At 39.6% G+C, this 27262-nt stretch overlaps 1 protein-coding gene across 1 annotated transcript in view; it reads right to left on the bottom strand.

Annotated features, from left to right (window-relative positions):
- LOC150088947 (uncharacterized) overlaps window positions 1-27262 on the bottom strand; it is a 66862-nt gene that overhangs the window by 7647 nt on the left and 31953 nt on the right. Inside the window, exons 3-7 of the mRNA XM_090370960.1 lie at window positions 8336-8532; window positions 4101-4210; window positions 3468-3577; window positions 3200-3278; window positions 719-869 (exon numbers count right to left, since the gene is read on the bottom strand). Of these exons, the coding sequence (XP_090227086.1) occupies window positions 719-869; window positions 3200-3278; window positions 3468-3577; window positions 4101-4210; window positions 8336-8532 (647 nt within the window). The remainder of the gene's footprint in view (window positions 1-718; window positions 870-3199; window positions 3279-3467; window positions 3578-4100; window positions 4211-8335; window positions 8533-27262) is intronic.

Genomic DNA, 27262 nt, shown 5'->3' with positions numbered 1-27262 from the left:
ATCCGTGGCGGTTCTCCACGCTCCAGCCTAAGGGATGGTACGACAAAAGACACTTAGTTACCATGGAGGACGATACTGGGGAAGAGAACCAACACCCACCCATAAAATTCCTCTTTTGTGATGAGATCCTAACCACCTCGTTTTCCACACGTCTTGGATCCTAACTGCAATGCTACCTGAAAGGCTGTTAGTAAGGAGACAAGATGTAAATAAATACTTCTTGCCCCCTCCTTTCTAAGTCGCGAAAATTTCTCTTATTTCCTGAATCTTTTTCTTCTTTAATTTTTGTTAATTCTGATCTCCGTCAACAACGAGCTGTTGTAAAACGAACTGACGTGGACCCGGTAAAAATTGATATCTTTTCTCATCCACAAGAGATTTCAATGAGCAGATCCGTACAAGTCGCGTAGTTACTAAATATTCCAGACACTCTTCATATCTCAACATATGAAAAGCACTATCTTTTGTAGATTCAAAGTCCATTACTGTCAATGCATCTGCTATCGGCGATTCTAAATACAGTAATAAGATTATTATTAATCCTATGCCACACGCCATCATTATAAATGAGTTTTACTTTATGTTTACAATTACAACCACTTTGTAATTATTATCATTAGGAGCTATTTCTGCATCGGAAAGATTGGTAGTTACTGAAGACGTGGTAATACGCTATATAACCAATGGCAAATTAACAGCAGATGTTAAGAAATCTCACCTCATTACAGCCTCCTCGGCATAACACGACATCACATTGCACGTGGACCTTGTTACTATTAGGGAATTTGAACATGGAAAATAGAGCAGCATCTGCTGCTGCAGCTGTTTTATTGTAGCGGAAACTCGACACCATTGGCACCTTGGGACATCTGGCAACAAAAAACATAATTAGCAAATTACAGTATGTAATGAATGTTAAAAGTTATTTTACTGTGTTTAAAGTGCATTAATCACGTGATAGATGTTACCAATATGGTATTCTCAACGCTAGTAGTTTCTCGAAATGATTTGTCTCGAAAGCTACAGTATCTATTTGTAATTTAAGATATTCTGTATCTATTTGTAATTAAATTGTTTTTACTGGTTAACACTTAACCTTCTTTCACCATGGACCCCAGTACAACAGGCCCATTTTTCCTCAAACGCTAGTAGTTCTAAGCATCCCCCATAAAAACAGAAAAACCACTCGCACGTTCCACAGATCAACACACTATCCTCTCAAAAGTATAATTCGTACAGCAGTAATGTTGAAGACTGGATTTTTTGAGAAAATTAATACCGTGCAGCCCATCTTTGGCGTGGATGAGAGTATTTATCCTTCATGCAAGGCTTTATAACTATCAGCAATTTTTAATCAAACTCAAATTTGATTGTTAGCCCTGTCTAGTGGCTTTTATTGTTCCAAACTCCACTTGTGGACTTTGGAACAATAAAAGTGGACTTTGGTAAGAGCTGCCGGCAGACTTCACCAGTGAAATGTTGGTCCATACGCACCAGGGGTCCTAATTGTTGCCAGAAAAAGATGCCCCATATTAAGCAACCACCGCCACCTGCCTGGATAATAAGCAACACGAGTCCATAGACACGCTGGTGGACGCCTTCATATGTGGCTCAAGCAACACGAGTCTATAGACACGATGTGTCTATGGACTCGTGTTGCTTGAGCCACATATGAAGGCGTCCACCCGCGTGTTGCACCAGGTATTTGGACTCATCCGACCAGCACACTCGTTTCTAGTCCTCCAGTGTGCAAACAGCGCGTTGTTCACACCACAGCATTCGCCGTCGAGGATAATCAGTGGTGAGGAGAGGGTGTCTCTTGGGTCGTCTGCTGTGGAACCCCATACGTCTGAGTGTGAAGCGCATCGTCATTTGGGACATTGTCCTTGTATTCCCCATATTGTATTGCGATGTCAACTGTCGCACAGTGACCTGCCGTTGAGCCCGTGCAATGCTCTGCACCCTTTGCTCACCACGAACATCCACCTTGAATAATCCTTTACAGTTCTTTCGGCAGGAGGTGGTTTGACCCATTCGACACCATTCTTTGTACACCTTAAGCACAGTGTGCCGTGAAAAACTGACAAGACATGACGTGCACACGACGCACGTGTTCCCACAATCACGCCAGGTTGCAAATAACAACCAGTTTCGTTAGTATCGTTAACGTTCCGTGTCACGATTTTGCAATTGTGCAATGAATATCAAATTTTGCTCTGAAGTAGAAAACTTTTCAACAGAAACGTATGAAATATTAAAAAAACTGTTTATGGTGATGAAACGTTAAATCGTACCAGTGTGTTTGAATGGTAATAAGCGGTTCAAAGACAGACGTGAAGATGTTCGAGATGACCAAAGAAGTGGGCGTGCGATAACTTCTCGAAATGAGGACAGAGTTGCAAAAGTTCGGGAAATCATAGTAAGAGATCGTTGTTTGACCCTCAGAATGATGGCTTATGATTTGGATATGAAAGGCTGATGAGATGGAAAAGGAAGGTCTGTGCAAAATTTGTGCCGCACAGCCTCTTGAATGAGCAAAAGCAACAAGAATTGCTTTTGCTCATTCAAGCTCCCCATACTTGAACACAGGCAACGAGACAGAAAAGAAGCGTCAGAGCATGCAGTGGACTTCAAAGTCATCACCAAGGTCTAGAAAGTTTCGTTAATAGAAGTCCAGAACCGAGGTGATGCTGATAGTGTTTTTCAATAAACAGGATGTGATTCACAAGGAATTTATACTGAAGGGGAGAAATTCCATGCAGGTGCTTCAAAGACTACTGAAGCAAATTTAAACGAGATCGCAATTTCTAGAGAAAGGCAACTGGTTCTTGTTGCACAATGCTCTCGCTCATTCTACACAATGCTCTCGCTCATTCTTTTTTTATTGCACCAGTCCGGGAACTCTACTGCCACATCTTGTATAAGATCACTACTTTTAGAAGAAGGCAGTTGATTATCAGTAACCACACCAAATATATGATATGCTTTTCTTCAATATGTTTGCTTTCCTCAATCTCCCTCCGAAGTCACTACTAGGACACTTAACGATCTAGATATTGACATCTTGAAAGATTAAAGCCTTAAGAAAGAACTTAGGAATGCCTTCATGAAATTTTGATTATAGATACCGATATTTCTATTTCTATAAATTTATTTCGATAAAAATAAATGAATAAAAAATATATTATCCAACACGTACCCATCACCATCAATCATATTTACTTCTGTGGTATTGGATGCAAAGCTCAAACAGTTCTTCACCATAATTCCGTACAAACCTATAAAAAAACAAAGAACCAAAAACTGATTATTTGAGGCCTCAGAAGTATATTTCAATTTCTTGGAGACCACAAAAATTACTTTTAATTGAATCTAACACCATAATTAGCGATTAACATTTGATGTGCATCACTGGAAACATACCATTGCTAATTAGAACGTAACAGTAAAAAAATAGTAATAATTACCATCTGGATTCGATAGGGCTGCCCTCAATACATATTGATGTCCATAGACCAACTCAGTCACCCGCTTATAGCCGCTGAGAAAAAACAGCGATACCCTTGAGAATTCATTCCTATGGAATTACAACAAAATTAGTGGTCCTGGACAGTTAATATACTAATTATTAATTAATGTTAGCATTTTTTTTTTGTTTATGCGCTCCTCCCAGTGTGCTAAATACCACTGCTATCCGCTCAACTGATAATGGTCATTTTTTTGTTCCCACTACTGTACACTTTTTTCAATTACTGCATTTAATAAATTTAGTGGACTGTATCAGATTAATGAATGCTAGCAAGCAACGGTGTTGCCAATTATCGCTTTTTATGGGTGCAATTAGCGTTTCAGCTACTTGCTTGAGTGGACTTAGATAACATTCATTACCTTTGTGTTCTTGTGCAATCAGTTTAATCAACTGGATTTGCTGAATAACTTGATAGGTGGATAAACGATTATATTATTCGCTGATTATTAGAACAATAGATCGGTACATTGTGATCTGATCGCTGAATCACCCCCCCCCCCCCACAAAATCCCTTCTTAAATTATCGGAAGCGAGAGAGAGAGAGAGAGAGATGAAAAATATTTAGGCTTACCTTGTGTTCTTGAAACTTGTTTTTCCACACGTGATTCGATATTGTTTGTCGTCTGACAACTCCAGCGTCCTGTGAACCCGGACCGCTACTCCTACCGAATGTTCATGGTTCTTAAAATAAAAAAAAAAAATAAAAAAAAGAAAAAGAGGTTCTTATTGAAATTTAATGAAAACAAGCTGACGCACACACAGTTCAATTTTGAACTGTTAAATGTATTTTAACACCTCAATGTTCAACTGGCCGCGCCTATATGACTTAAAATTAGTCAATTACTTTCTGAAAAAGTTGGTTAATAATGTGCTTAGGCCTTGGCTGCTTCTCAAAAAGCTCAGATGAGCATATCAGCAATGACAGTTAAGGAAACAGACAGCTATAAATAGTAATTACGCAACATGGATTCTCTAGAACTTCCTTTGTCCAAAATTATTCTTGAATTCTCAACCTGTCCTAATATTTTCATTCAAACTGTCAGCCTCAACTACCTGCGAGAGGAACTTGTTCCAGCAATCAACGACTCCCCGGCTAAAAGAAAGCTTCCTACAATCCAATCTAAACCTCAAACCCTGCAATTTGAATTCAATTCCTGAGTTTTGGAATTCTCAATAACAGCAAGAATTCCATCTTCATTCATTTTGCTAATCCCTCTCAGAGCCTTATAAACCACAATCAGGTCAACTCTGAGATACCTGGTTGTCAAGCTCTGTAGCCCACATAATCGGAGTCTTTCCTCATACGGTCGTCCTTCTGCCGATCTCACCATTCAAGTTGCCTGTTTTTGGACCCTTTCAAGAAGCTCAATATCTTTTATCAGATGAGCTCTCCATACTCGAACACAGTATTCCAAATGTGGTCTTACAATTGCCTTATACACAGTGGGCTTTCCTGGCTGCCTGTTTACACTGTTCAGAACACTTCATATCTGCTCATATAATAACTCTCAGATCCCTTTCCTCCTCCACTGTTTTTAATTCAGCCCCACCAAGTGTATAATTTATTTGTGGGTTGCTATTGCCCAAGCGCCGCCCCGGCTAGCCGGGTGGGTAAAGTGCCTGCTTGGCAACCCAAAGGTCACGGGTTCGAATCCCGCCTCGGGCTTGGATCAAAGTAGAAAATGCAAAAACTTTGGGAGGTGCAATATGGCCACAGAAGCCGATGCGCCAACAACTAAAAAAAAAAATTCCCCAAGTGTTAAGACCTTGCATTCAGCAGCATTAAAACATAGCTGCCACTCCTCTGACCATCTTTGAAGTCTATTCAAGTCATCATGAAGGTGCGTTGCTTGGCACTGATCATTAACGACTCTGCCAATCTTTACGTAATGTGCAAATTTTTACATCACGCCTTCTATCCCTTCGTCGATGTCATTTATGAAAATGAGAAACGACAGTGGTCCAAGAACCGACCCTTGAGGGACCCCACTCCTGACATTACACCAATCTAAAGAATACCCATTACAACCCTCTGCCTTCTTCCCTCCGTAGGGCCTCCTAGCCGAATGGCTAGGGGCGGAAGTGCAGTAGCACACGCTCTTTGAATAGACCGGGATTCAAGCCCCTGACTGCTAAATACGGTCGATCTGCCAACCCACACTGGACCAGCGTGGCAGATTATGGTCCATTTCCCTCAACATTGCTCATTGCCTCTAAGAAATTTTAAGAAAACAACAGTACCTTCAGGTTACCTTCAAATCTTCTTCTTTCAAAATTAAAGTCGCAGTTAACAAAACTAAAATATTATCCTTAAAGTTAATACATGGTGTGATAAAAAAGTTCGGAGACAGAATTAATATTTGGGAAATGATGAAACCTGCCAGTAATAACTAGGATAGATCTTCTTCGAAGTAGTCCCTTTGGAGTGTATACACTGATTCCAACGCCTCTGCCATTACCGGAAGCATATCGGATAGGCTTCTTTCGGAACTGGTAATGGTTCCTGTGTTGCATTCTGAATAATTTCTTTATTCGATGCAGATGTGTTACTTTTCAAGAATAATTGAAAGTCAGATATCTACAAAAGCCTATGAGTAATTCATGCGTTAATAATTTATAAGAGTCATCAAACATGTCGCGACAAGTCAGTTCAAGAAGCAATATCAGTCTCCGAACTTTTTAATCACACCTCAATAAAGATCTAGGAGGTTTTTCCTCTCCAGAAAAGGTCTGTTTGGTACTTGAAACGTCATACATATCTCTACCACGAAATAAATACAGTACTTTGAAAAAAAAATAGGTCAAACCCATCATTCTTTATGCTTTCTTAATCTTTTCCAGCGTTACCTTCAAACATTTAGTCTTTTACTTTATAATTGACGAATATTTATTTATTTATCTTTGAATAAATAAATTAATTTTAAATTTTACGCGGATTTTTTTTACATAAATCCATGTTAAACTTTAAAAAAAAAACATACTATCCAAAAGTTATTACAACGATCACAGCACTAACCACAATATGAATTTTCTGAGATAGGGAGAGATTATACACTGAGTGGACACTTTATTAGGTACACCTATTATTTTCATGAAATAGATAGCTTCAGGATTAGCTTCACGTGATATAAAGCAAGTAGGTAGATAAGTAAGGATACTGTATGTGTACAGTTGAATGCAAGATGATATATTTTAGGGACTTCGAATGTGGCAAGATAGTTAAATTCTGATGTACAGTTATCTAGAAAATTGCAACCTGCTGGGGATTTTCACATATTACTGTGTCTTCGAGATTGGTGCAATTAACAAAAAGAATCCAGCCAATGGCCATCCCAGGGTCGGTGTAAAGACGAATCCGTCTTGTCCTGAGGGGATATTACTTACTGGCTATTAAGGTAGGTGTACCTAATAAATTATCCACTCAGTGTATATACAGCGATTTTAAGACATCCAAACATTCAAATTTTGACAGTTATTCGGAATAACAAGGAATTTCATCAACTTTGACTTAAAGTTTGAACTCAAGGAGTGTCCGGATACTTTTGATAAGTAGTGCATATTTTACTTAGTTTTTAATTCCTCCCTCATGACAAGGTTAATAAGTGTCACTGAAAATCAGAAACCTTTATTCAATATCGAGTAGGGCCAACTTTTGCTCGAATCAAACCCGTACCCATGGCATGGATTCCACTAGGTGTCTGAAGGAGTCTAGCTTCAAATTTGACCAATCTTCCATCAGGATATTTGATAGCTGCCGTATTGTGGCTGGTAGAGAATTGAAAAGTCGAATTGCCTTTTCTAACATATCCCACACCTCAATCGTATTCAGATCTAGAGAATTAGGCGGACAGAGTAGATGCTGAAATCTTGGGAATGTTCTTCGAACGATTCAGATACAATTTTTAGAAGATGGATAGTTGCATTGTCGTCTTGAAAGAATTCATCGCAATTCGGGTAAAATGAAGCATTAAAGGGTGAAGTTCATCCTATAAAACAGAACGATATTCATTGGAGGTAACACGACCTTCTTATGGTATGAGAGAACTCAGTTCGTACCAAAAGGACATACCATGACGTCACTTGAGTGGTGGACACGAGACAGACTGGATGCATGATATTGTGAGGTTCCTGCCACACTTTCACTCTACCATTGGTGCAAAAAAGTGTAAATCGAGACTCGTCAGACCTCATGATCTGTTTCACAATCCATTCTAGAATCATACAATGTGACTGCTGACATTTGGATACCGCACGTTTAATCATCTGCTGATGCCAATTGCTAAAGGTTTCTAATTTTTTTGACCACTGAGCGCATGAGTATAAGCAAAGGGTCGAGGGAAGGAAACAGGGATAAATCTCCCCAACAGAAATTTGTAAACATAATTTTATCTCCTCTTTCTCATCAAATTTGTTTCTAATATAAAATATTTTTGCTCGAAATAGTTCTTTTAATCTTTGCGTTAAAGGGATCTACGGTGTCCGTTTACTTTTGGGAAGTAGTGTATATACGATGATTCACACAGATGTTTCTTACAGAAGGTTCAGTGACTTCCACTGCTGGCTTACAGCCAAAAGTCGGGCACAAAAACACGGATGCACAATTTTTAATTTAAAATCAAACGTTTGAGGTCAATTTTCGGTGCCCTTCATCACTATCGCATGACAGGTAATCATTTTCGAAACAGTTGTCATTATCCTCTTTGCACTTTTTCTGCAGGAGCGAAGAGCAGGAGAAGGGAGGGAGGGAGTTAGGGGAGAATATCATTTCATAATTGAGTGACTACGGTACACACAACTTTCACATACCTTGCTCGTATGAACTCCGCAGTAATTGAAATCGTCCTTGCCCGCAAGGAGGTCAATAACAAGTGTTGTGTTGAAGCGTCCGTTGCCGTATACTGCGCATGGTTCTTTCCTGTAGTCCTTGGCATGAATGACTCCTTCAAAAGGCTTCTCCGTGCTCACCGTAATAGTCATGTTACCTCGATGACACCGTGCTGTTACTGCAAACATAAACACAATGGAAATTAATATAAGGTTCTAATTACAGTTCCGACTTGCAATTTTCATGTAAACCCCCCAACCAACCCCACCATAAAGGACCGTAGAAGCGATGGGGAATTCCATCGCCTGTTGACATAGTTATCAGATACAAGTACACTGACACGTAACAAAGGTAATTTAACTTCTGATTCGTTCTATACTCCATGTATACTGGTGAGCATAAAAATTGGCTTTAGTAAATTGGTAATGTACATATCTGTGCAAAAGTTGGAACTGCAGAAGGGTATTGCATTATATCCTATACTGATAAATGGAAGATACTTAATTTAATTTATTAAAGCTCGCTGACTTCCAGGAGTGCCTTGCTTTCTTCAATTTCAAATCAATCCTGCAAAATCGCTCTCATGGGTAGCACTGTTGGTAGGATCCCCGTCCTCAGCACATCGGGTGGAAAGGACCTGAGTTCGAATCCCGTCGATGACGGGAGGAAATTTTTATGGGTCTTTTTCGCAACGTGGCTGAGTTAGTCGGTGTCAGGCAAGGACAGCATAGTTTTTTGTCCAGGAAACAGAAAATCGACTTCACAACAAGAACAATTTATAGACAATATACACGGAGCAATATGGCCTAAGTTGCCAATGCTCCTAAAACCCAATAACAAGAACCCTACAAAATCTGGCCAGATTATTTTCCTCCGGTTATTTCTTCTTGATTGTTTTCTCTAATTTCAGTAAAGGTAATTAATACCTAATGTGCAATACCACATTGGTCTGTCAATCGAATTACATTAACAAGGTACAAAATTTTGGACACTCCTATGAATGATAGAGGACCAACTTCACGTAAAAGACCAGGTGCTTATGCTGGATCGTATTCTCACAAGATTGTTTGTTGCCATCATTTGTGGTGCAGACATCTGGATATCCGCTACCCCATGATCAAAACAGCATTTTCAGCGGAATACTGGCTTTTGAAGTGGGCCACGTACAAAATTCATATACCTACTAGGTTAACAATAACATCCAGAATCCAAGCACTGCGCATAAAGAACCTAAATTGCTATGACAGGCATTTCTTAAAAGTCAAAATGTTTGTAGGTATCAATTCAAAGCCAAACATCTGTGACTTATTCAACTGGCGTTTTCCACACCTGGACTGATCAGGTTTGTGGGTTCAGATTGATTACTGCCAAAGCAGATTCTTGGTCCAATCCAGTGCCGCATTAGGAGCTTAGGCGCTGGTGCATAGGTTCTTTGTTGGTCCTCAAAGCAATTTTTCCTTTAATTTTTGGTTCCCACTTGAGTTCAGGGCCTTGTGCAGTTGCACTAACATAGGAAAACGCGCCACTGGTGTCCAGTACAAGAACTGGATTGTGACCGCTTCCCTTCCATTTCAAATCCATCATATGGATTGATCTTGATGGTCAGCCATCATGAGTCTCAGTGCCTACTAGGATAACAATCTCTTCGAGAGGTATGCATATTATGGATGTTCTTTTTCTAGCGATGCGGGCATTGGGATCAATACTTGTCTCATGCTGAACCACCATTGTCTATCACTGGTTTTGGAGCTCAACTGATTTGGAGCTCAAAAAGAGTTGTAGAGTTCACAGTTGATAGAGAGGCACATTGCTCTTAATATATTCTGTTTTGTTTTATCACTTTTAATCTATAGTTTAATATTTTAACTGTAGTATATATTTTTCGTATGTTTTAATTTTATAATCAAGTTTGTATTTACAAAGTTTACCCGCAGCAGCAGGATTTCTTTTATGTGCTTAGATCCGATGCTCCTTTCTTTATCAAAGGTATCAATGAGTTATTACGGAATCAGTAGCCACCCTTGTGTAAGTGCGCTTTCGAGCTGATTACTACAGTCATACATCTTTCTAGTGTGTGTCTCCTGATATTCTTGATGAAATTCAGGTAGGAGGAGGGAGGATTGTTTTTGGTTCCCACTTGAGTTCAGGGCCTTGTGCAGTTGCACTAACATAGGAAAAACGCGCCACTGGTGTCCAGTACAAGAACTGGATTGTGACCGCTTCCCTTCTATTTCAAATCCATCATATGGATTGATCTTGATGGTCAGCCATCATGGCTTTTAGGCGAATCAGCAATTTAAGCTATATTGTGCAGTTCATAATGCCTGTAAATTACATGTGTTGTGGTGGATTTTCTATTTTCTAGACGAAAAATCCGGGTTTTGGGGAGAAAATACCAAACAGCCCTCACCTGAAACCAACTAGCTCACTCACGCTGTAAAAAACAAGGTCATAAAAATTCAGATTTTTTTCTCACAGAAAGATTTTCATCCAGCAAAACAGGCAACCAGACCAGAGAGTACACATTTTATTGATAGAATACACATGGCGGAGGAGATTGTTGTTGAGCAACCCTAATACAAAAACTGTTTTCTTTATACTTAAATAATTCCAAAAAGATATTGTGTCTATTAATGTTAATAGCCTTTGATTTATAGAATCAATATACCTACGCATTAATTTACTAATATTTTTAGCTGTTTGCGTTTTAATAATTCTGGGCTGGATCTATAGATCTTGTTTTCTTGTAATTTTTATATTTTTTTTTTTTGTTGTTTCATTTTCCCTATTAATTTTGTGGTAAACCATACTAGAAATCCAATAACATTTTCCCATTATGTTCTATTATCGCTACTTCTGTTGCCCTCGTGGGTAGCACAGTTGGTAGAATCGACGTCCTCCCTACACCAGGTGGGAAAGACCTGAATTCGAGTCGTCCCGCCGATGACGTGATGAATTTTTATGGGCCATTTTCACGTGGCTGAGTTGGTCGGTCTCAGGCTAGTGTATCACGGTTTTCCCTCCGGGAAAGTCTGGTTTTTCGTACAACAAACAGAAAATCGACCCAGCACACGCAATTTACAGACAGTATACACGGAGCAATATGGTCTTAGTCGCTGATGCTCCTAAAAAAACCCTACAACAACAACAACCATCCTAGATGACCTTGAATTTTGTGAAAAGTTAATAGGGTTGATAGTACAGGAGTTCCATCATGTGAGAGATCGATGATCTGCTGGCTTATAAAGATGCGAAAAATTTTGGCACGACACCACAACAATGGTGTTGATGCTACCTTTAAAACAGATTTCGTTAAGAAAAAAACTTGACAGAGTTCATCAATCATTGATTTTATCTACTCTTTGGAAGTAGTGTAGTTAATTCCAGCCCATGTGTAGAACAGCAACAGTACTTCGATCCTCTTTGATTTCTACAGATTATTTACGAAAACAAGTACCCTAACAGACCAGTCAAACCTAAATGGCCTCGGTACCTTTCTCCCCTTTTATTCTGACCCCTTCATTCCCCCAGTGATATTCAACCGACGGGTTCTAGGCACGAGGGCTAGAAGGATAACAAGACTGTCGTGATTTTAGAAAGAGCGTGAGTTTTATTTTAACTCATAACCAACGTTAAGGCAAGCACACACATGCGCATTCACCCGGAAGCATAGGAGTAGGTGCTCATTTATCATAAACTGATTAGATCCGGGGATGAAAAAAAAATAATATTTTTAGCCTCTCCCCCTAAGTACACACTGAATGCTTATACAGAGTTGGTATACAGTGAATGCTATACAGTATTTGCTTTGTAAGAGGTTTCAGGTTCCGAATGCTTATGTTAATACTATTAGAAGTTTGAATTAGCAGCGGGGATATTAAGGCAAGGAGGCGTCAGTTTAGACAAAATACCCAACTTTCACAAAAAAGTCCACAAAAGTTTCCTAATTTACAGGATTCGAAGACAGGACTTCGCCCAGTATGGGGAAGACTATAAGCAAACCCTTAGCCATAATTATGAGAGCATCCCTGGATTAAGGTGAGGTTCCCACGGACTGGATATTTGCGAATGTATCCCCAATTCTCAAAGCGGGATCAAATGGTGACACGAGTAATTACAGACCTGTTAGTTTAACTTCTGTTCCAGGGAAAATAATGGAGTCACTGGCAAAAGTAATAATGCAGGATCAATTAGACAAGACTGCAGTTATAGTTTAGACGCAGCAGGGGGTTTTTAAGGGGAACTCTTGTCTGACCAATTTGATTGGACACTATGATGGGGCCACAAAGGAACTGGATGCAAAAAACTAATTTTGATATCATATATGTGGATTTCAGTGAAGCTTTTGATATTGTTACACATAAAAGATTACTGTACAAATTGGAGCAGTATGGCATTAAGGGCAAGTTATTGTTATTAATAAATGCTATTAGTGAGTTGCCGAGGGTTTGGTGTTGGGCCCATTGTTATTTTCTATATTTATCAATGATATTGATGAAGGTATATCAGGTTTAATTTCGAAGTTTACAGATGATACAAAGAAAAGTTAGGCAGATGGACTGAGAAGTGGTAACTGAAGTTTAACATTGACCAGGGCATGGCGACCAGGTCCATGTATCATCGTAAGGGGGGGAGGGGAGGAGTATGGCAACCAGGCTTTTGAGTTTTTTTTTTTAGAACGCCTCCTGCGTTTTCTTTCTTTAATTTAAAATTTTTGTTTAAAGTGGGGCATATGTCCCCTCTGCCCACCCCTGAATACGTCCCTGCTGCGTTCTACTACATTCATGGTAGTGGAGAATGAAAAAGACCTAGAAGTAATTGTGCAGTCAGGTATGAAGTTCTGTGAGCAGCGCAGACAGGCTACCAGGACAGCTCATGAGGTTTTGTCAAATGATGTACAAGAATTTTGCTAGTTCGAATCCCATCAATGACGCGAGAAATTTTTATCGGCCTTTTTCACAATGTGGCTGAGTTAGTCGGTTTCCGATAATAGCATGGTTTTTTTTTTTTCCCGAAAACTCAAATTTTTCGTCCAGCAAACAACAAATCGACCACAGAACATACGAAATTTACAGACATATTATACACGGCGCAATATGGTGTAAGTAGCTGATCCACCTAAAGACCAAAAACAACTACAACATAACCTTGTGTGTATTAAGTTTATAGAAGTGTACGTTCGCAGGCTCAATTGTATGATGTGTGGGCTGAAAAACTTGTAATAACTCAAGGGGCAATCCTATCTATCCGCCCCAGATGGATTCTACCTCGACTAAAGAGGACTTTAGAAATTCCTCCAGTCATCGACGGGAATCGAACCCATATCTTTCCAACGGAGTGGTTGACAGCATGTATCGTGCTGACTAAAGCAGCCACTGAGGACCTTCCTAATGAGAAGCGCATAAGGTTAATTTTCATACAACTCAGTCCTCGTATAATCAACATTTTTGGAGCTCATTATTATAGTGCTCCTGATGGAATTAAGAGCACTTACTTGGAGTATCTTGACGAAAAATCATGGAAGTTATTTCTGAATTTTTACATTCGATGTTCCAGAAAAATGTCTATCTTAAAACTTGGCACCACTCAATTATGCTAGCTTTTCCAAAACATGAAAAAGAAACGAACCAAAATTCCGATGTTTCTCACCAGCTGGACAAATATTGTAGGTCATACTCGTTTGATTTGGCTTACTGAAACGAAGAATGTAATGAGTATAGCTCAAAATGGATTCCCTAAAAAAAATCCTTTGTGGATCTAATGTTAAGGTTAAATATGACACAGAAAATTATGTCATGAGAAATTAATATCTGTTGATACTGGGAAAGATTTTGACACTTAGTGGCAATTCAGGATTCTTGAACATCTTTATAATCTCGAAATGCGGAAACCTTTCTTTTTTTCGTTCAAAACTTCCTGCAAAATCGATCATTCCAGGTCAGTTACCAAAATTCGAGGCGTTTTATCCAGGAAAAAAGTATAACACAATAATCGATTCTAAATGTCACCTTACGAGTATTTGCCCTTAAAAAAAAACCATATGCCAGTAGTCTTCCATGTGGCGTTGTGGAAGTGGATGGCTTGAATAAATTCAAGGAAGGACTAAACAAGTTCTTGGAGGGTATGGATAGGTGAAGTGTGTGGATTTTTATTTATTTTTTTTCTGATGCTGTATAAGCTTGCTTTCTTGAATAGTTTGCCACTACTACTACTACCACCACAAACTCCCAAACATAGTGGAACCTCTCTCTATGCAGATGATTTGTTAATTCCTTGCTACTTAAAGACTAGGATATACCATAGAAAGACAACTTCAAAACTCATTAAATCAACTCATCTACTCTTCTGAATCAGCATAATAACTATCGACTGTCTCGATACAGACAGTAGTTATATACTTCTGCAGAAACCATCCTGAGCTTCGCTTGTTCAATCATACCATCCACTTACTAATATCCGCTTCCTGGGACATGCTTGACAATAAATTTAACTTTTTTGATCATATTAAATATATATGCTCTGTCTGTCTTAATGCGTTCCTAGCTGTCTTAAAAAAACGTCAGTCAAAACTTGGGGTGTAGACAGAACTACACTATTCCACCAACTAAACTAAACTAAACTAAGCTGTTATATTAGGATCACCTGGAAAATAACTTTCAACTACCCATATGTATTGTGTCTGTAAATTGCGTGTTCTTTGGTCAATTTGCCTGCTTTCCTGGGCGAAAACCACCAGTTTTTCCGGGATTAAAACCTTGCTATCTATGCCTCAGACCGTCTAACTCAGCCATAGAGTGAAAAAAAAAAAAAAAAAAAGCCCACCAAAGTTCCTCGCGTCATCGAGGGGATTCGAACCAGAGCCTTTTCCAGCTGGTGTGGGAGGACGGTGGCGATACAGCTGTGCTACCGCGCAGACACACTACTCCACCTATAGAGATCCTTAATCAGATCCCGTCTGGATTATGAAACTCTATTTATAATTCTGCCAGAGAGAAAGTACTAAAATAGCATATCGTCCTCAGGATTTTTCTGGGTGTTTTCTTAAAAACATCGCCAGTTCACAATCTACAGATAGATCATGAACTCCCATTATATCTCAGAGCGAAAATGTTGTTACTTAACTAAAGCGCCAAAATACGAAGTCTTCCTTCTCACCATATTTGGAAATGCTATTCCAGCTGCAAAGGGAAACTTTTTATAGAAACTAACCCAAAATAGACCAACATGTTTTAGATTACTTAAACTAGCACACAGGTGGAACCCTGATCTTGCCATAATTCAGAAACTGAAAATAATAATTACCCACGAGCACCATGAGCATCTTATTGTTGTTGTTGCAGGGTTTTAGACGCATCGGAGACTAAGATCATATTGCGCGTGTATTTATATAAATCTGAAGATTTGCCAGTTTGCTGGAAGAAAAATCCGAGTTTATCGGAGAAAAAACTATGCAACCTTCACCTGACTCAACAACTTTGTGAAAAAGACCCATAAAACTTCCTTGCGTCATTGACGTTATTCAAACCCGGCCTTTCTTTGCCCGGTATGGAAAGGACGGTGCTTATTATGTACTGCGAGGGAGGGCACCTGTCCATTTGTTCTTTGGTCGTCTAAAGTGATTATCACAAGATGGTGATGATTACCACCATCTTGTGATAATTACTTTAGACAACGGAGAAATACGTAAATGCATAGCAGACTTAAACATGTAGCCCTCATTGATAGCACAGCTGGTAGAATCGCCGTCCTCCCCACATTGAGTGGAAAAGACGTGAGTTCAAGTCCCATCGATGATGTGAGGAATTTTTACCGGTGTTTTTCATAATATTAGCATTAGTAGAGGCATATGATGCAAGAAAGCAAGCTTATGTAGCATCAGCCAAGAAAGAAAAAAAAAAAACCACTCCCATTTTACCTCTCCGTTCGTTCGAAATACCTGTCCAGCTGAGCCTTAAATTTATTTAGGCTATCAACTTCCACGACAAGGGATGGAAGTCTGTTCCACCAACCAACCAACTACCCGCTGGCTAAAGGCAAATTTCCGCACATCTATCCTACATCTGTCTTTCCTCAATTTGAATTTGTGCCCTCTCAGGTGATTATTCTGAGAAAGAGGAAGAATCCCATCGGCATTGAGCATACTCAAACCATTCAAGGCTTTATACACCTCTATCAGATCACCTCGCCGGTGCCTAGTCTCCAAACACTGTAATTTGCAAAACTTAAGCCTTTCTTCGTAAGAGCAACCCTTTGTTCCATTCACTAATCTTGTTGCCCTTTTCTGTACTCGGCTGAGTTAGTCGGTTTCAGGTGAAGGTAGCATGTTTTTCTCCCGGAAACTCGGGATTTCGTCCAGCAAACAGAATCTTGACATAAGAACACGCAATTTACACACAGTATACACGGAGCTGCTGGAGTAATATGGCATTAGTCGCTGATGCTCCTAAAACCCTACTTGAAGAACAACTTAAACATGTAATAATTACATGTAACGTATCTCCGCAATTATGCAATCTCCACAATTATGTAGTTCTAATTTTCTGCAGATTTATACCGATGGCTCAAAATCTGATATGAAAGTTTGTGCAGCGGCTATCTTCACCGACACTACCTACCATCCCTGAATGCACTAGCTTTACTTTTGAATTATGTGCCCTTAAATTGGCACTTTAAAATGGAAACATAGAACCTGACTCAGAGCATATAGTTTTCGCCTATTCTTTCTAACTCGATTAATGTATTCAAATATGATTTACCAATAAACACCACCATCCTGAACGAAATCAGATCGTCGCAGCTAAGAAAAATTCAAGAACACCAACATAGATGGTTTTCTTAAAACAACCTTTTACTGGATTCTAGCACTCTGGGATCTTAAAAAATGGACATACTAAGAAGGCAGCCAAAATCACAATAGATACTGACATGCCATAACTTTCCGTTCTGTCCATCCATCTTCATTACGGAGAGCTTATCCATGCAGTGTATACAGGTGGCTAGGAAGCCGCATGGTGACCTGTCCATAACATAAGGACCTTTGCAAATAGGCAAAAGGATGTCAGCATCCCATTGTATAAGAAGGTGACGAGACTTAGAATCTTGTAATGATTTAGAATATGGTAAAGGGTGCTAATTGATGTCTCGAAAAGTACGTCCGTATAGGGAATCAATAAAATGAATGACTGAGATTATTTTCACTGGCAGAAAAGATAGGAGCCAGGGGACATAAAAAAAATTGGGGAGTAACAGAAGAGTGGATCTCATGAAACTTACTTTTGGGCAGTGATGAAGATCATTGGAATGAATTGCCTGCTAGAGTGGTTGATGTTGATAGTTCGGTTAAGTTCAAATTACTATTGGACAGGCACTTTTTGGCGACGAGGACGGTATGGTTGATAGATTTTTTTTCTCTTAGCATCATTTAGCCATTATAATACAGTACACTAATATACGGTGGAAACAAATATGGCACCATTCATAGCAGAGTTAATATAATCACCGCCCTACCCACGCCGGTTGAAAAGATTCAAGTTGGACTCCCGTCAATGACGTGAAGAAATTTTATGGATCTTTTTCACAACGTGGTTGAGTTAGTTCGTCTCAGGCGAGGGTAGCATGGTTTTTCCCTCGCGAAAACTCAGGTTTTAATTCCAGCAAACAGGCATATCGACCACAGAACACAAGCAATTTACAGATTATGGCGCAATACAGCCTAAGACCTGATGTGCCTAAAACCAATAACAAGAAATGTGGCATACTCGTATAAATAATAAACTCATACAGATGAAGCATGATCCACAATTTTGAATGTCCAGTTCAAGCTCAAACCGACAAAAATTCTTCCCTTGCGTGGTATGTGTTGCCATACTCATCTAACACACCTCTATGGATTAACTAGAAATGAACCGCCTCAATGTAAGTCCATCATTACACTGAAGCATGTAAAGTAAATAAATTTTCTGTTTATACTCCAGCACGACAACCAAGTCAGTAGAAATATCTATCGTATTTGGTAGTCACGGGCTTGAATCCCGGTCCACTCAAGGAATGCGTGCTATGCATTCTCGCTCCTGACCGCTCGGCTAGGCCAGGCCTAGATGTAGTTAATCAATATCCATACTCTCAACAAGATAGAAATGCAACTTTATTATTCATTTTAAACCGAGAAGAATCTCTGACAACGTAGCACGCCATTGGAGAGAGCCAATGATATGTCAATGGATACCAAAGAGAGCTAAATAGAACCAAGGAAAGCCAATCTCAACGAATTTTTCACTTCCTGAAAAGAATTAATCTATTCTGTCATTTAAATATTAATATTACAGGAGCGATATGGTATTTGCTACCTTTAAGCCATTAATAACCAACAATGATTAAGCAGATCCCCTACCTCCATATACAGGGTGATTCACTACTAGTGCGACAAACTTGCAGGAGGTGTAGGGGCACAAAGACGAATCAGAATCACATAGCATTACAGTGTCCGAAATGCTTCGTCATGCGGGAGGTCGCGTGAACAAAGAAGCAAAGAAAAAGAACAGAAACAGCAACTAGTTAGTGTAACAGAAATCATTTTAATGACAAGTTTTACATTGGCAAAAAGCCATGCTACAGAAGGTGTTCCAAAGTTCGACCAGAAGCAGTTACACAGGCTTCACAGCGCCGCTGCATGGAATCCCTAACGTTCTGGAAGATTCCTGGCGTGTCTCGAATCTCCCCGGCAGCTACAGAGATGCCAGCGACGAGGTCTTCACTGAATCAACGGGTCTCGTACACCAATGTCTTAATTTTACCCCAGCAGAAGAAGTCCAGGCATGATAGGTCCGGCGATCTAGCAGGCCAATGAACCAGACCACCATGACCTATCCAATGCTGTCCAAATGTAACGTTTAGGTGTTGGCGGACGTCATTGGTGTAATGTTGGGGAGCCCCATCATGCTGGAACCACATTGAGCGACGCAACGACTGAGGAACATGTGCTTCTTCAATAAGTTCGGGCAGTCTTTGTCGAGTGCTTGCCAGCGTCAGGTCGCATGTTTGTGTGCTCCCAGTTTAGTTACTATGTTCTAGTATCAGCTTCACCAAACTGATCCATATTTGACATCTACGGAATCCGAGAAGTGTAAGCTATACGTCAATCCTTTCCACTTAATTCCACAAGTAACAGGTACAGTGCAATTTCAATTTTAAAATTAATATTAGACGGCCGATAATGTTACTGCTGATTGCCAGAATTCTGGAACAATAGGCTTCCAAGGTTAAAAGTGCTAGTATAGACCCTGCAGTTGAGATAATCCAATCAATTCCCTTAGGAATTTTCCCCCCAAGCCAAAGTATAGATCTACCCTACAAGTATCCTTAGGGGTTGTAAACAATTGTCTGGAAATTTCCATTTGGCCTAACAATGAAGAAATCTAAATCTTCTACCTGCCCACGAAAGGAATGTGCACAATTAAAACGTCTAAGTGACAGGCCAATACGTGCCTCCGGTGTTCAGCCAACTAAATGTAGCTCTAGGGTTTCTAGGAATAACTCCCCGACCAGCACTTTCAGATTTCCGTACAGGAAAACCACAATGAAGAAAACACTTGGAAAAGCAAAGAATACGCGAGATAATATTACAATTATTGGACACCCTGATTCTTCGGACGGCATACCTGAACCGAGGACGCCCGGAGCAGTAACCCACACAGAAGACCATAAACCACGATCTGTTGCGATCTTTGAACCCGGTAGCAAAAACAGAGATAAAAAAAGAAAAAATTCAGAATTTCATGTCAATTGTATTAGCGAGATAAATAATTTTAAAAAATATATATCGGCCAATGGGAAAAAATTAGAAAACTGGGTACAACGTCTCGAGAAAATTGAGGATTTAATATTGCACAGAGAAGGGCATGAAACAAAGGGCATTGAGATGATACTTGAAGGCATTAACAGAATAGCCGATACTCTTGAAACATACCCAAGAACCCCGAATAGCTCAAGAAAAGAAAAGGAAGCCATACTCAAAAGGGAAGTGGGTACTCAAACATCAGATCCTGTCTCTTCCGCGCCCAGTGAGACTGTACCGCAGCAACCTCAGGTGCTGATCAATAATAATAATAATAAACCTGCTTTTGAGGTCTCTAGTCCTCTCGAAGAAATGCTGAGGAATTCTGACTATTTAGAATTTATCAAAAAAATCACACAAAGAAAAACTCCAGATTCCTTATTAAGAGGAGACAGATCCTCTCAGCTAAACAGACTGAATCAGACTACACACCAGTTACCAGCTGCACAAGAAGAAATAACGCATCAGAACACCAAAAGACCAACTAAAGCGGCCGTCAGAGGTTCAGAACTGAACTACAAAAATTCCAAACAGCCCAAATCGAGCTATCTGCAGCAAAACATACAACAGCATTACTTCCGACCAACAATGGACAGTAATGCAACAAATACAACTGATGGTCACAACATGCCGTTTGAAAATAGTTCTAAGAAGACAGTTGAACCAAGAGCATGGAGAATGAAATCAACACCTATCAACAGTAACGTTACTTCCAAGCAAGACAAGACCTTCTTCACCCAAGCAGCTCATAATCGTGATGCAGTTATTGGCTCTAATCCGAACACATTGGGTATCAAAACAGTGCAGCGTAGAGGAAGGAGGGCAAGGCCTACCAGCATTTTTATAAGTCGACTATGCCCGGAAACAACAGTAGAACAAATCGAAAACCTTCTGAAGCAGCTCAACATACCCGGTACCCCCATAAAGGTCCATACCAGGCATCCATCCTATTCCTCTTTCCGGATTAAGATCAAAAGTCCCAATATAGAAAGATATCTAAACACAGATATGTGGCCCGCAGGTCTCTTGGTAATGCCATCGTTTGGCAATCATAATGAACAGCCAGCGGTACAAGCGATCCCGAGACCAAGGACGGACAGTGTGCCTCTCTCTGCATAGCTAGGCAGCGAACCAGACTGCCCCTTCCAACTTACAATCATGCAGATCAATGCACAACACTCTAGATGCGTTGCTGATGAGATCAGGCTCATTGCAACAGAAAATTTATTTGATATAATATGCATTCAGGAACCTTATGTCTCCAAGCACATTTATGGGCAATCTTCCAAAGTTATGGGATATCCCATGACTACAAGAATCATCCAGTCCTCTGCAACAAATCCTAAATCTGCCATCGTCATATTCAACAACAAGCTGGATATCACTGTTATCTCTGGCTTATGTAATCAAAATTCCACCTGTATTTTAGTCTCTACATCAACTTTCTCGTTCTACTTACTGTCACTATATTGTCCACCATCAGCAGATATTAATTTATCACAAAGATATCTAGAACAGGTGTTTGCTATTTTAAATCCCACATATTTAATAATTACAACTGATTCAAACGCAAAATCTTTCTTATGGTTCAGCAGTGTCTTGGACAACAGAGGTAGGATTTTGGAGGAATTTTTATTCACCTACAATTTAAATCTGCACAACTTACCCAACCAACCGCATACCTTCTCAAACGTCCACGGAGAATCAAACATTGATTTAACCATTTCAACGTCCGCCATGTCGTCGAGGATCTCTGATTGGACCATACATACTGACTACACAAACAGTGACCACCGAGCAATCACTTTTAAGGTATCTCTCCTTCCAAATTCTACAGGTCCCCCTCCTTCTCCTCCTCCAAAAGATCTCAGAAGATTTTCTATCAAAACCATCAAATGGCCTTTATTTATGTCTTCAATTCACCAGGATTTTAACGTTGACACTCGCCGGTCTTTGAACCAGTTCAATTCCTCAGAATATGCATTCTATGTACAGGCTGCCTTACTTCGTGCTACAGAACGCTCCGCTAAGAAGAAAATTAGCAAGCATACTACAGTTCCATGGTGGACAGCTGAACTTTCCACTCTGCGCAAAAAAGTACACAAAGCACGCAGAGACTTTCAACGTAGAAGGTACTGGCCTGAACCAGAAGTCACCAGACTAAAAAATATCTATAAAGGCCAGCGGAATGAATACGTAAATACAATTGCTAAACAAAAACTTGCCTCCTGGCAACACTTAGTTCACTCCACAGGAAATTCTGATCCCTGGGGTCTATTATATAAAATTAGCAAAAACAAGTATCACTCTCATGAAGTGTACAACACTGTAGTGAACAACAACACAGAAACCACTAACTGGAATGATTCAGTTAACGCCATCCTGGATCGCTTGCTTCCCCTGGACGATCTCACCACAGAAACTCCAGAACAAATATCTATCAGGAATAGTAACTCAACCTACCACTCCTCATATGCAACAGATCTCTTCACTCTTCCCGAGCTAAAGCTAGCCCTAAGCAAAATAAATATCCATAAATGTCCGGGTTTAGATCTTGTGGAAAATGCTGTAATTATCAAATTTGCTGAAATCTTTCCAGAAATACTTCTAACTATGTACAACAAATGTCTTACTGAGGGGATATTTCCAAATCTCTGGAAGGTAGCTCTGATCAAAATTATTCACAAGCCGGACAAAAATAAATCTGATCCCAAAGCATACAGACCCATCTCTCTTTTGGCAAACCTTGGCAAACTATTTGAAAGACTGTTAGCACCCAGAGTAGCAGATTTAATTGAAGGCCAAAACTTAATGTCTCCATCCCAATTTGGCTTCAAGAAGGGAAAATCCTGTGAAGACGCCTTGGTCTCTTTAGTTAACCACATATCAGCTTCGAGGGCAAAATATGAAATGGCCATATTCATTGACTTCGAGGGAGCTTTCGATTCCTTCTGGTGGGAGAGCGCTCTCAATCGTCTTACCAAAGCCAAGTGCTCTCAGCAACTATTCCAAGTTATTAGAAGCTACTTCCAAAATAGACTCATCCAAGTAATCTCAAAACAGCAATCTCTCTCAAGGACCATCTCAAGAGGATGCCCCCAGGGATCAGTTCTGGGGCCCCTCTTCTGGAACATAGTTCTGGACAGCTGGCTCACGCAAAAACCTGACAATATCTCTGCCTTCGCCTACGCCGATGATTTGGTTCTTCTAATTCCAGGTCGATCACGTCTGCAACTAGAACAATCAGCCAATATAACTCTTTCTCAGCTAATCAAGTGGTCAAGTATACATAAACTGCGAATATCTGCCACAAAAACAAAACTGATGATTTTTAAAGGCAAGTTAGATTACAGAAGACCTCCAAATGTAAAGATAGACGGAAAGCAAATCCCTTTTGTTCCTGAATTAAAACATCTTGGCGTAATTTTAGACGACAGGTTAACCTTCTCCTCTCATATTAATCACCTCGCCTCGAAGATTAAGAAATTCACTGCAGCAGTTATCCGAATTTCCAAATCGGACTGGGGACTAAACAGGAAGACTCTCTTACTATATTATACAGCAGTATTCGTACCAATAACAACATATGCTTCGGGAGTCTGGTTCCATAGAGCCGTTAATGTTAAACTCCGTTCCAAGCTCATATCCATTCAACGGATTATGCTGCTTGCCATGCTCCGGGCCTGCAGGACAGCGTCCTCTGCTGCTCTGCAGGTCCTTGCTGGAGTCTTACCACTAGACCTGCATGTAATTTTCAAAGGACTATGCTATCGTCTAAAGCACGGAGTTCCCGGCGAGATTCTCGGCATCTCATGCAACTTAACTGCTAACATCAAAGACGAGAAACGGAGGATCTGGAATGAACTTATCAGTGTGTGGCAATCACGATGGGATTCCAGTACTACTGGTCAAGTCACCCACTCTTTTGTTCCTGCAGTTACCTTCCCTCTCAACAAGAGCGTCCGCCAATGGTTTTCTCCTAGCCTAACAACATCGTATATACTTACTGGGCACGGCTCCATCAACTCCAAACTATTTAAATTTGCCTTGTCTGACACCAATCTCTGCTTGTGTGGTGCTGAGGAAACCTGGACGCACATTCTGTATCGCTGCAACCTGTACCACGATGACAGAAATACATTACAAGCTGCTGTCAGCAACTTCTCTGAAGGAAATGAAGTGGCGCTGACTGAAAATTCTCAATCGTTCTCAGCTCTACAACAGTTCTGCTCTGCTGTTTTCACTAAAAGAAAGCAACACTTCTCAAGTTTATCAACATATCAACAACAAGGAACCAACCCAACACCTGCAATGTCTATAGCCTCTTGAAACTGATATCGCCTGCCATCTATTCTCTTTTTTTTTTTTTTTTTCTTTTTTTTATTAGCTGGTACCCCAGTTTGGGCAGCTGTGGATACAGGATTAGCTAACACCCATTGGTATATAGCACTACCTTCAGTGGGTGCGGTTTTCGTTCTTCCTAGGATAGGAAAAGACTGCTGTCTTGTGGTTCCTGGGACACAAGTAATACTTCTGATTAATTACGTGATGCGATTTGCTCTGTGAACATGATACATGTTTATCACACCTATAACATTGTAGTTAACACGATTATATGTATATATCACTGTATGTATCATTATATATTGTATCATATATATATCATTGTATATATATATCTATGCATGTACATAGCGGATTTGCCAGTTTCTGGCTAGGGGCCGCTTGCTGTTCTTTGTTAATAAAGAAAAAAAGAAAAAAAATAAGTTCGGGCAGGACTTGCTGTAGAAAGATCAAGTATGCCCTACCGCCCAGACGAGGGGGGCAGAAGGTACGATCCAATGAGGTGGTCTTCAACAATGCCGGCCCAAACATTGACAGAGAAACGGCGTTGAGTTGCACGTGTTCGCGTACCATGGGGGTTCTCCAAAGCCCACAAATGGGCGTTATGTTGATTGAAGGTTCCCTCTCTTGTGAAACTTGCCTCATCCGTGAACAATACGGACGCAGCAAATGCGCTGTCTGCCGCACTCTGTTGAAGAAACCAAGTAGCAAAAGTCCTCCGGAGTGGATAATCCGCAGGCTCCACTGATTGGACGCGTTGCAGATGGTATGAACTCATTTGGTTTGTTGACAGTATATGCGAGGTGCATGTCGGCCAGTTCAACGTTTGAATACTCGTCCATCCTACTGCCTCGGGAACCAGTTCGCAAATGCTGACTTCCAGCGGGATCGCTGTTCACGCGATCTCCCGTTCAACGTCCTCTACCGCATGACGAAGGCATTTCGGACCCTGCAATGCTATGTGATTCCGATTCGTCTTTGTGCCCCCTACACCTCCTGCAAGTTTGTTGCACTGGTAGTGAATCACCTGTATATTGTGGAAAAGCAATTTATAACGAAAAAAAATAAAATAAAATAATAATAATAATAAACAAAATAATTATTATTATACTGACACTACCATTTTAAATCACCAATGCCCGCCCCTAGTGTTATATTATTCTGTGCAATTGATTTCAATTTTCGTAATTATACAGAATTTAAACTGCCAAATCTTAATATAAAATAAAATAATAATAAAAAATTAAAATTATTATTATAAATAAATAAATAACTGGAGCTAAAAAAAAAAATTGAGAGTAACAGAATTCGTAGGCAAGAACTGTGGTCAATACTATTTTATTACATCATTTTTATATGGTTGCTATAAAAAATCTTGCGTTTATTACTATTATGATTATTATTTTATCCTGATAAAATAAAATCGAATTCAAGCGGATATACTGTAAGTACAATAGAACCTCATAAATCCAGAATGTTTTGAGTATTTCTTCCAGGGTATTCGACCGTGCAAGGGCAAAGGGAAAATAGGCTGGCCAGACTTTAAAAAAAAAAAAAAATCTATTTTGGCTGAATAATAGCAACTATTCTTCTGGGGAGATTATGTGGATCAGAGCTATTGTACAATCTAATATACCCCAGAATACTTAACTTCACTTCACCTTCATCACTGTTCCAACCTAAGGTTGGGTCAGGTCACTCAGGTGAGTCAAAGCCTTCCATCTTTTTTTGCCTTCCCAGATCTTGTCTTCTATCATTCTCTCCCACTCAATTCCACATCTTCTCTAATCTGATCTCTCCATCTCTTCCTGGGTCTTCCTCTCGGCCCCTTCTCCATTTTCATCTCAAACATTCTTCTTGGTAATCTGTCTACGTTCATTCTTTTCATGTGTCTAAACCATCGTAAACGTGATGTAATCATCTTCTCCCTTAGACTTTATATTCCCAAATTCATTCTTATATGTATTTCTTATTTTATCTCTTCACGTTTTAGCTAATATAGTCCCTGAATACTTAACTATATTCACAACCTTAAAAAAACAAAAAAAACAAAAAAAAAAAAAAAAAACAGTAATTTTCAAAATCCGAAACGTGCTATGTCCCGGATTTACGAGGTTCTAATGTATTTCGGAAATAAAGATTATAATCGAAAGTAATTAGTCATAAATCCTTGAATTCCTCAGAAAAACAAAATTAATAATAATAATAAATTCTATAATGCATAATTATTTATTTTTAAAATTTGCTGGAAGAGTTCTTTAATTAAAATCTTTATCTCTTTACTTAATTTTTCTTCTTAAATTAATTTCTTTCTTTCTTTAGTTAATTTTTCTCCTTTAATTAATTTCTCATTAACTAATTTCTTTATTTCTGTAATTAAGTGTTCCACATTCATATTCGAAACACGATTTCTATATAAATGAACAATGGCGACTTTGCACATGCGCAGACAATCCGATCTCTCATAATCCAACATATTATTATTATTATTATTATTATTATTATTATTTTGGCATTAAAGTCACCGAGGATGACCGTCATGTCGTGCTTCTTCAGCGACTTTAAAGTGTTGCTTAGCTTGTCGTAGAACAATTCAATTTCTTGAAGCTGTACTTGTCGTCTGTTGGCGGTGTTCTTCAGTTTCTCCAGGTCGATTCTTTTTGTTGTGCTTGTGCGTTTGACTGCTCGTAATTTGAGACGTAGTGTTGCTGTTACTGGGTTATGGTCTGAT

The sequence above is a fragment of the Mastigoproctus giganteus genome, chromosome 3 (assembly GCF_048544385.1).
Source record: "Mastigoproctus giganteus isolate SK-2022 chromosome 3, ASM4854438v1, whole genome shotgun sequence".
Classification (NCBI taxonomy): domain Eukaryota; kingdom Metazoa; phylum Arthropoda; class Arachnida; order Uropygi; family Thelyphonidae; genus Mastigoproctus; species Mastigoproctus giganteus.
The sequence above is the reverse complement of the archived record's forward strand: the minus strand, read 5'-3'. Positions and strand labels throughout refer to the sequence as shown.